This window comes from Myzus persicae, unplaced genomic scaffold (assembly GCF_001856785.1).
Source record: "Myzus persicae strain clone G006 unplaced genomic scaffold, MPER_G0061.0, whole genome shotgun sequence".
Lineage (NCBI taxonomy): Eukaryota > Metazoa > Arthropoda > Insecta > Hemiptera > Aphididae > Myzus > Myzus persicae.
Genome location: NW_019104050.1, coordinates 162,290 through 173,863, shown reverse-complemented (window position 1 = coordinate 173,863; position 11,574 = coordinate 162,290). Strand labels below are relative to the sequence as shown.

Sequence of the window (11,574 nt, the reverse complement as noted above, 5' to 3'; positions counted from 1 at the left end):
AGAGAATATTGTCGTACCGAAAATGTATGAAAATAATATAAATTTAAAACTGAATTTCAATGAACTAAACCGTTATGAATTTGTCTATATGTAATATTACTAATAATTTATTCCATTGCCATTGGCGAACGATAAATATATCTTGTCGAATTCAAGCAAAAATAATAATATTATAATTTTGGGGCGAGCTCAATGTAGAATGATTGATTTCGCAAGGCTATATTATAATCGCTACCTGACCGCCAGACGAACCGTTTTATATTATTGATAATCATTAATAATAGTGTCAGATGAGAATATTGTATAATAATAATATATTAGGTATGCATTGGAGTACTACGAACTGTATCGTAGATATTTACGTCAAACGTCTCTATAAATTATAAAATTATTTTGTAATATCGGTCCAATGACGGTGTTAATGCGTTTTAGGATGGTACTGGATTGACCCAAACTTGGGTATGCCATACGATGCCGTGTACGTGTACTGTAACATGAGTAGCGGAGGAGAAACTTGCGTATTTCCAGACATACACTCAAGTCAAATGCCGAACATCCCGTGGCGTAAGGAGGGTGACAAGACGGACTGGTATTCAAATCTCAGGGGTGGTTTCAAAGTAAGATATTATTGAAATACGATAATATAGTAAACTGCGCTCGTCTGTGTCGTGTGTGGCGTGTGCGTAGATGTCGCAGCAGGTATTCAAAAATATTATAAAATAAAAAAAAACAACGTTTGCCAAATCGAATTACATTTTAATCGCCATGATTGCTGGGGCTGCGATTTTTCGGGTAAACTTTTTTCCCCGCGTTAGCTCGCCGCCATTTGCCACACATCACCGTCGAATGATGCGTCATAAAAAATCGTTTTATGTTTACCCCGGTGACAGCATCACCGGAAATCCATCAGCATACTTTTGAGGACAGGATCTCATGTAATAGTTATATTTGAACATTTTAATGTAACCTACTCCTCGGCCGTTATATTGTGATGACGACTGTTGCGGCTCGGGTACGATATTTGTTATAGGACGATGGAAGAATGTTTTCAATAATTCATAAATAATAAATTATTTATTAATTTCCATTGCGCGCAACTTTACTATCGTTATTTTATAATTATTATGACATTTATCATGTATGTGTAATGTGTATGATTTAATTTCATAATATATCATTTCATTGAATTTTCCAGAAAAAATAATTGCTAAAAAATGGAAAAAATATTCAAATAATAATCAATAAAATGTCATTACTTATTCGCTATAGATGCTTACAATAAATTGTATTGTAATTTTTAATCCTAGATCTTCGTATAATCAGGATTTTTTAATCGATTTTTTGTCGATTACGCTTAAATAAACAATTTGATTTCCATTAATAATTATTCTGTATATGTTTTGAAGTGGGTAATAACTTATAGCCATTTTGAGTACCAAATTAAAATAGAAAAAAAATTTATGTTCTCATTAAATGAAATACTAAAAATTCAGTTTTTACATTCATGTAAGTACCTACTTACATATAAAATAAGATATTTATACTCATTTTTATGGAATTGAAAGATGTGTAAATGGTAAAAACTATGCTAACAAAAAACCACTCAAAAATATTGACGAACATACTGTATGTTCGATAGATAAATATTAATAAATGTAAACATTTTTTTTTATTGTTCGTACACAAATATTATTTTCTGATGCATTTTTTTACTTATTCCTAATATAAGGCCTTTAAATAAATGGGTGAAGCAAGAAGTGTTGTATAAATCCCAGAGTGTTCCATCTAACATTTATCATCGTTTGACGAATCTTAAGCAAGGTATCTTATAAGAAGATTAACGCAACACCATATTATCATCCTTTTTGGTGTAATTTCGAGTCTTCGGTTTTAATACTGTAATTTATTGAACACATTCATTACTATAAACACGTACACATGAAGCATGTACATTTATTAGGTTTATAGTTGTAATCTAATTGTACGAAATTACTCATCATTGTTTAACGATTTAGTTTTAATTATCTATTTCATATAGACTCACTATATAAAACACATTACAAGTTAATATTTTTCTTTAATACACGTCTCATGGGAAATTAAAAACAACTCTTAAAATTCAAAAAAATAATTAAGATTAATGTTGTGGGATTTGAAAAGCACTTGTATAATAATCAAAATAACACTCACTGAAATTTATAAACTCTTGTATATTTTCTAAATGATTCTAAACACCACCTTCATAGTTAGCAAATATCAACAAGTTACAATAACTCAAGGGTCATGTTCTAAAATAATTTTTTTAGAGATCCGTAGTATGCACTTTTTTTATTCACAAACAATATAAAAAACAAACTACAATAACTTTTTTTGCATGTTAAGATATTTTGTTCTAAATAAACATTGAACTATTTTTAATAAAACTTAAGTGTACGGAGTACAGTGTTGTGCTCTACAATTCTAAGTACAACAACTTTACTTTTTTTAAAGAATTGTAAGTGAGCGAAATTCATCTATTATTTTCATAAACTTACTATTAAAATATTATAACTTAACATCATAATTTTAAACATATAATAACCCACTTTATTTATAATCAGCATTCATAATTTTGTATAAGATTAAATAAAACTGAATTTACTGGAAAAAATTTAAAATACTATTCTTATTGTACTAATTCGTGGAAATGAGGCAGGTAGGATTATTATTTTACTCCAAGTATTACTTATTACGAGCACATTGCTTTTCCAAATATCTTTTTTAAATTAAATAGAAAACATTGAGCTGAATCTCAAATATTTGAGTCAACTGAGCTTCTTTTAATTATCAATATAAATTTGAAAAATCCAACCGATTGGTTGGATCGATTGATTGTATAATCTTTAATAAAAATGAAAAACAAAATTAATAATCATAAAATCTCTAAAAACTTTTCTTCAACTTAAAAGTTTTAAATCTACAGGATTATATATTGTAGGAGTCTATTGTTCAAGAATATTATCTTCGCAAGTTCCTTATTGTAGTTAAAACTAATTTAATGTAAAATTCCCAACATCTATTCCGTACATCAATGCCAGTAGCAATTAACAATACTTTTACAAACTAGCTTTTTTATTAGATTAAACTATTGTTATTTTTCCAACACGTCTTGACGATAGCTCCATAAAATCACAACAATAATACTAAAAGATTCAATCAACTTTAGTTATCTCAGTTATACTTAGTAATCAATATTCGACATTATGTATAAAATATTCATAAATAAATATGTATAATATTATACAAAATAAATATTACATCTCATACTATTTTTAATTCCATTTAATATAATACCTATATTTTATTTATGAAATTAAGAAAATTTTAACACAAATATCTCTTAGGCATTTTCTACAAAAAAATACATTTTGCATTCTTATTGGCTAATGCATCTACTATTTAAAATTACATTATTATCCATCTGCCTCTTCTAAACTATATTTCTATATAATTTTTAGAATACTTAGTTTAATGTATGTTCATTAAGTTATTCGAAAATACTTAAGTTTCTAAGACTGTAATACAATATATAAATGTTTAACCAACAATGGATTTTGGGAATTCTTGCGTGGGTAAATGTTCATCTATTATTATGCTTTTCAAGTTGGTAAAAGTCAAATTAATTTTTCAAATTCTTATTTAAAAAAATTTATGATTTATGTATAGACAATATAATATGTATCTTCAATAGTATTATTGAGAAATTCATATACTTTTTAATAAATATTTTGACAATCAACCGATAATAACCTTCTAAAATGTCTTAAAAGCAGCACTTCATCACTCTTTCATTGAAAATAATCATTGTCATCTATTTTATTACGTAGTAACGTCAAATCTACAAATTCAAAGCTAAAAATATATCAATATCGTAGGAACCAATTTAATAATTGTCGAAAAAGACGATAAATTAAAAATGATTTTATAATAAGTAGAATTTCATCAATTTAAATTTATATACATTTAAAAAAAAGTTCAAGGTTTAGTATTCAATATTGGAAATCATTTCAAACTAATATCAAGTTATAAACCTGGGTTGTTTCGGGGTGTTTTCCGACCAAATCTTATCGTTACAAAAAGCATGTTGCATTTTGGCTACAAATATTTTTGCCACCCACAACACAGAATTATATTTGCTATCAAAATGTAATATTATGGTTTTTATTTGGTGTGAATTGTTCAAGTGTTTGAATAAAACAATACAATATGTCATTCAATGTATGAATTACCTTACTGTGGATAGATACAGTAAAACCACAATAATTTCGCTAAAATGTATATTTTGCATTGTTATATTGTTAATAGATTACTTACGAAACTGTGGGACCAGTGCAAATGAACTTCCTACGACTTCTCAGCCAAAATGGATACCAAAACTTCACGTACACGTGCATCAACAGTGCTGCGTGGTTCAATGCAAAGTCCAACTCATACGACATGGCTGTCAAGTTTATGGGAGAAAATTCGATACAATTTTCGTCTGAACAAGGATCACCAAAAGTGGACGTGTTAGTCGACGGCTGCAAAGTGAGTAGAAATCTTTTTGTTTTTTATTAAAGAAATGGGCTCAATACATAGTTTTAAGTATAAAGTAGGTATTACCACCTTCTAGCATTTTGACACGATATTGTGATAATGATAAAACGCTATAACGAAATGAGGAACATCCTGCAGTTGAGTGGTTGAGAGCAAAGTCTAAACATTTCATTTTAGATATTAAGCAAAGCGACAAATGTATTGATTTTACTATGATGTGTGGTTTTATAAGTGTGTATAATATGCGTGTGTGTGTGTGTGTGTGTGTGTGTGTGTGTAACTGTATACAATACATTTAAGTATCTAATACATATTTATTACATAAGATATGAAAATTGAATACAAGATTTCTCATATGTTGTTATTAGTGAAGTAAACAATTAAATATAAATAAATAAAAAGTTCATCTTAAGTCCAGATATTTTTTTAACAGCACCTGAAGGAAAAATTCTCCAAAATTACGAATACTTTAAAATTATTATGAGTTAGAAATTATTCNGTGTGTGTGTGTGTAACTGTATACAATACATTTAAGTATCTAATACATATTTATTACATAAGATATGAAAATTGAATACAAGATTTCTCATATGTTGTTATTAGTGAAGTAAACAATTAAATATAAATAAATAAAAAGTTCATCTTAAGTCCAGATATTTTTTTAACAGCACCTGAAGGAAAAATTCTCCAAAATTACGAATACTTTAAAATTATTATGAGTTAGAAATTATTCTTTTATTTCTAAAATTTGAAAATTGTATAGAAATATTCTCATAAGTTTTTCTAAACTTTAATATTTATAGCTACAGATTAAAAATGTATAACAATGTTCCACGTAAGTAGTTCATAATATAACCAATAAATCTAAGAAATATATTTTTTTTTATTTAGAAATCAAAATAAATGGTTACAAATTTAATATATAAGCATAGGTTTTTTTTTTAATAGATATATGAAATTTAAATTTAGATGTTTAAACGAAGACAACGATTTTACTTAATTTGTTGTAATTTAAAAATATTATTCGTAGGCACTTGAAATTTTTAAAGTTTATTATTATATTTTATACACACAATGACATTTTCATATTATGCAATGTTTCCGGAAAAAAAATAATTCAACCTAAATTGTATAGCTTATAGTAAAATAAATTACTTCAATAGCAATAATATCATAAAATATATCTACTAATATATAGGTTGACAGACCTTCCTTGTGCAGAATCGTTTTTCGTAGGTATACAATGATTTTATATCAATGAATTCACATTGAACATATCCGTTACAATGACCCACATGACACCTAATGTACAGCAGAGCATTACCCACTTTAGTATTTTATACACATAATGACATTTTCGAATGCGATGTTTTCGACAAAAATTAATTCAACCTACTGTATCACTAATATATAATAGTAAAATAAATTACTGAATTAGTAGTTATATAAATATAATATAGTTAATATACCATGAAATATACTTAGATACTTAATAGTCAGTATATACAGGATGACCCACCATTTCTGATCAGATTCCAGATTCGTTTTCGGTATGCAATTATTTATCATTAAATTCCAATTTTACACAAACATCACAGTGATCTCAATGATGAGGTGCACAGTACACTCCACACCAATTGTACTACAAAACGGTTACTTAATTCAATGCCTTTTTAATTAATTATTGTAATTTTGACAGTTTTAAAATAACCATGTAGACATTTGAATCTCATTGTTAAAATACGTAGGTTTAAGATAAAATATCTATCAAAAAACATTAAATAATTCCAAAACCATGGGCCTTAAATGCTTTACAAATTTAATGTTTAAACTATGAAATATTTTACTTTTTGTACACTTTTAAATTCTGATGACTCATGTTTATGATAGTATTAATACTACTAACTACAACATTAAACAGTTTAATTGTATTATAATATGTAATTTTAGGACTTTAAACTGTAATATTATAAATTTTTGTTCAAATTAATTTATCATTACCTTTTTAATTATTATTAATTAATAATTTTGAAAATCTTTACTCTTCAATATTTTTTTTAATTGGTATGATTACTTAAAGTACTTATTGTAAAACTATATTATACATGTATTGTTAAAATATATGGTACAAAATATTAAATAAAGCTTAGTTCATAATTGTATTAAACGAAATAATTATAACATTTTTGATTTACAAATTATAATAATAAAAAAAATTGGCTAGCACTAAGGTGAGTGAAGCGAGACGAGTTCCCATAACAAATCTTGTGCCTCATACTTTTTCATTAACAAAACCGTTAAATTGCTATTCTTATTCTCGTCGTTTATTTCTTGTCGTACTTATTTTCCACCGTTTACCTGCCTTCATTTTATTGATTTGCCTTTTTTAAGTTGGCGTACATATTAAATACTTTTTATTTTTCTGAAACGTTTTTTTTTCATTTCTCAGTTCATTCCCAAACCATTTTCTATTTTGTTTACAATCAAACAGCCTTTGCTAAATCTAACTCAGTACTATTATTATTCTGCCCTTGGCGTCATTCGTTATACACAATATTTTATGAAACAAATATACGAACACACAACATGTAAAACTTATCAGATGTAAGAGTTCAGACTTTCAGACCGTTTTATCATCGACCAAATAAACGTATGTTTAAATCATTCTGGTATAATATATTATCGTGATAGTTTAGATGGTGAGATTCTTTTTCAGTAAACAAAATCTCGTATAAATTGCAATAAGACATACACTATTCCAGAACATATTTTTTTGTGAGTTCCTTAACACTCTAATTGTAATAGTAGTTTTAAAATTCTAAGCCACACAATAACGATAGGTGAACAATAATTCATGTAATTGTTCGTGAATCATGCAAAACCATATTTTAAGTGATAGACTGCCTACAAGTGCAAAAGCCAAAAAAAAAGTTAGATACGCATAATATTTATATTAAACATGCAACGTACAATAATACTTTATACAACACTACCGTCTACCACTAACAATAACACAATAACATCGTACAATGTTGTGACTTTCTGTAGGTGTTTTTTTCATAAAAGTGTATAATATGAGATTTTATAAATTATAATATCCAGCAACTTTTGTAAAGATGGAGTTTGCCAAATCGATAAGTACATATTATTATATGAATAAAAGTGATTTTCTAGAAATTCCGGATGTGATATAAATGTACTGATGCTTTTGTCGTAGCTGTTTGTTGAACTGTGAAAATAACTGAGCATTTATTTATCATTCACATAAATTAATATCCTGCATATTCTATATTATTTCCTTGAGAATTATAACTTAGGTATTAAGTCTCCGAACATTTTTATCCCATGATTCAATAAATCTTTTGTACTTGTGTGTCTAATGATTTGTTGAACCTTTTTTCCCTTTTTTCTGGATAATTGAAATTTAATTGACTCTTGTTATTTATAACTATTACACTTGAATCAAAACAGATTTATAATAATTAGGTTGTAATCAATGTTCATCTAAAAATACATCTAATTTTAATTACAAACCGTATAAAATAAATTTAAAAATTCGGAAATAAAGTTCACATAATGTGTGATTAATTTGCAGTTGTGGATTATCATTGATAGGTAAGTACTCATAATAAATCTCAAAATATTTGATTATCTATCATTAAGTAAGTATGTTCAAATTAAAAATAATCACATGTATTTTACTAATACTAATTTAAAAAAAAAATAGATTCCTTACTTCTCAAGAAATTTTGTGCAAAATATTTTTTAAAAAAAATGTATTCTTCACCAAAATAATCAAATCATAATAATGTTAAAAACACCATAGTATGTAGAGTATTTATATCAGAATTACTAATATTTGTTGTGATTTTATGATAGCATCTGTCAACTGCAAATGTTATGCAAAATCATTTTTTTCCTCACAATTAATTAATCATTTTCATTAAATACACAGTATATCATCATAATTGCATTATGTTACGTCTCATTTTTCATAACTGGACTGTGACTACGAGTTTATCCAAAATCCAGAGGTAAATTTTATTCTTAAGACTTCTAAACCAAGTTGTTAATTAAATAAAGTATATAAATCATTTTATTATTCAAATAAGATAATTAATAAAATAAATAAATATTAATGCTTTTTTCAATTGATTAGTAACAAAATTTGATGTGAAGGGCTGATAACAATATAAAATATTTGATATAATAAAATGTCCTTCTTAATATAGGCTGACAGACCGCCTACGCTCATAATCGTTTTTCGTATTCAATAATTTATAACTGAATCCAAATTCAACATATTTATTACTGCGTGACTAACTCAATGACGAAGTTCATTTGAGACTCGATAGCTAGTTATAGTAGTTAGTAAATAGTCGTTATACCTACAGTCAAATAACATTTTTAAGAGCAACATTTACATAATCATCTATCCTTTTCCAAGCAATAATATTTTTACACTTTCTTCAGCAATCGAAACGAATTGAAATAATAAGATGTTGTGGATCTATGAATTGTTGTGTTCAAATGATGAACAATTTTTTTATGTAATGAAATAAATTGTTTTTTCTAGACGAGAAAATCTAAAAGCGAAACCGTATTCGAAATCCGTACCAACAAGTTGGACAGTCTGCCGTTGACAGATTTCTATCCGATCGACTACGGGTTGCCACACCAAGCGTTCGGTTTCGAAGTGGGACCCGTGTGCTTCAAGTAACACGCTCATTCGTCGTCGTTTTATGTGTTAAAAACTATAATTATTATTACTATTTTTTTCTTTTTTTTATTATTTTATGTTTAATTATTTTTATTACTTTTATTGTATTTTAGTGTGATTGAAACCCTAACTTTACAATCCCTTATCGTATATATTTTATATACTTTTTGCAGAGTATTAAACAAATCCATAATTTACGATTTCCACCTTAGTGCATTAATAGATTAACTCGACGATCGATGCATATCATAATAGAGTATAGACGTTTTATTAAAGCCAAACCTTGGAAGTAAAAGTTACTGTAAACTTGAGAGAAAGGATGACAATGACAATGCTCTATGTCATACATTATGCTAAGTAATGAAAATAAAATAACTTATGCAAAATTAATTTTGTTTTGTTTTTATTGCTAGCGATATTAATTTTAAATCGAAGTGCGAATGCTAAATACTTGGTGTCTTACGAATTTACGATGTTCGTCCTCATTCACCTATTATATTATAATATTATTCTAATCTTGCAGTCTGGTTTAGAAGATATAACTCCTTAATAAACTTTTTGAATACTCGTTGGAATAAATAATTCAACATTTTAATATATCTAAGGAGATTAACTCCATATATTTTAAAAGCTCAGATTTTTAAACAATTTACAATTTTTACATATAACAACTTACAATTTTTTTACGACAATTTAAACAAAACTTTTTATTTTTAGTCAAGCTAATACAAAATGCAATAAATAGTTATGACTATCAATAATTTTCCAAAATCGCATTTCAAAATTATTTTATGTTTTTTTGTTATATTGTTGGAGTTTATTATGTGATTAGCAAATTATCATTATGCATTAAATAAAAACGAAATTCGAAACATATAATTGCAAATATGAGGGGTGAAATTTTTTGGGTTATAATATTTTCATAAATTTAATTTATAAAAATAAATTATTGTAGGAAAGAAACATAGCATAACACTCAATGTAATTAAACAAATATTAAATAACAGTTTAGATTTATTTCGTCATTTATTTGTAATTGATACCTATACTATTATTTTTAATTTTGGGTGGAGCAATGAATGTACTGGATTTATTATGATGTTGTGTGTTTATTTTTGATTTTTGTTTCTGAAGTCACTTTTTGAAGTAGGAAAAATGCTTTGATTTTCTACTTTAAATTTCTTTACTTTCTTTTTCTGGTAGAAAATTGAATCTTGTTGGTACTTTCGGGTATCAAAATTTAAATATTTACATTACTCAGAAGTCAGAATCGCTTTTCATAATCGTATTCAATGACTTATGATTAAATTATAATTTAAGACATCCATTGCAGTGACCTATTCAATATCAAGGTACCACATTCCCTAACTGTATTTAATTGATAGATAATAATCCTATAAGAATGGAATTTATAAAATTCATATTATTTGCTTAACGTTAAGCTACTTTTGTATAATTTTTAAACTGCCCACTTAAATTTTATAAATTTTATTCATAAGTCATAACAAATAAATTCATTTTTAATTTAATTTTAAATATTAACCAATAGTTGATTCATTATACTGATTAAGCTGCATATAATGAGGTATCACTACTATTCAGCTCAAGTGTTACTAGTTAACAAACAGATTCGCCAACAACGTCAAAAAGTTATTCACGTCGGTACGTTATAATATGGTGTATTATGGAAATTACAAAATATGTTTCTGATGTTTAGAATATGCCAAGAGGACTGGTTTACTTGCCATGATGAGTGATGACTAATGTGTAGACGAAACTATCTACAATTGAAGATTAAACTAAAACTTTTAACTGTACACAACTTATGTTTAAGTTGAAAACAGTAAAATATATCATCGCTAAATGATTGTAAGTTGGTAAGGTTTGAAGTAAGTATTATCGATTAAAATATTTAAATAGTAAATTATATCAACAGTGTAAAACAGCAATAAAAATATGACATTTAAATCGAATATTGGTTACAGGTTTATAGCTTTATTTATATTTTTGAGTTTTTTTTTGCTGTATTCAATTTTATAATATTTTAAAGCTCTATGGTCACTTATTTTCAATAACCAGTGAATACCCTAATTATTATTTTAGAAAAATAACGATTTTATTAGTTATTCACCTAAATAATAAGACTACCTACTACTTTTTATTTTTTACAATCCGAAATTTGGTTAAATGATTCTTGATGTTCCCTCCATTTCTCTCTGTCCTCTATATATCTTTTTAGTTCTTATTATTCCTTTGTCCTCCATCACTTGTTCATGAAA

General features: G+C 26.4%; 1 protein-coding gene across 1 annotated transcript; it reads left to right on the top strand.

The window, feature by feature from the left end:
* The first annotated feature begins 411 nt into the window (after window positions 1–411).
* On the top strand, window positions 412–9,685 carry LOC111038080 (collagen alpha-1(XI) chain-like). Its single transcript, XM_022321018.1, has 3 exons — window positions 412–617; window positions 4,345–4,566; window positions 9,152–9,685. The coding sequence occupies exons 1-3, from the start codon at window positions 462–464 to the stop codon at window positions 9,293–9,295; spliced, it is 522 nt and encodes a 173-aa protein (XP_022176710.1). The 5' UTR covers window positions 412–461; the 3' UTR covers window positions 9,296–9,685.
* The last annotated feature ends 1,889 nt before the right edge of the window (window positions 9,686–11,574 follow it).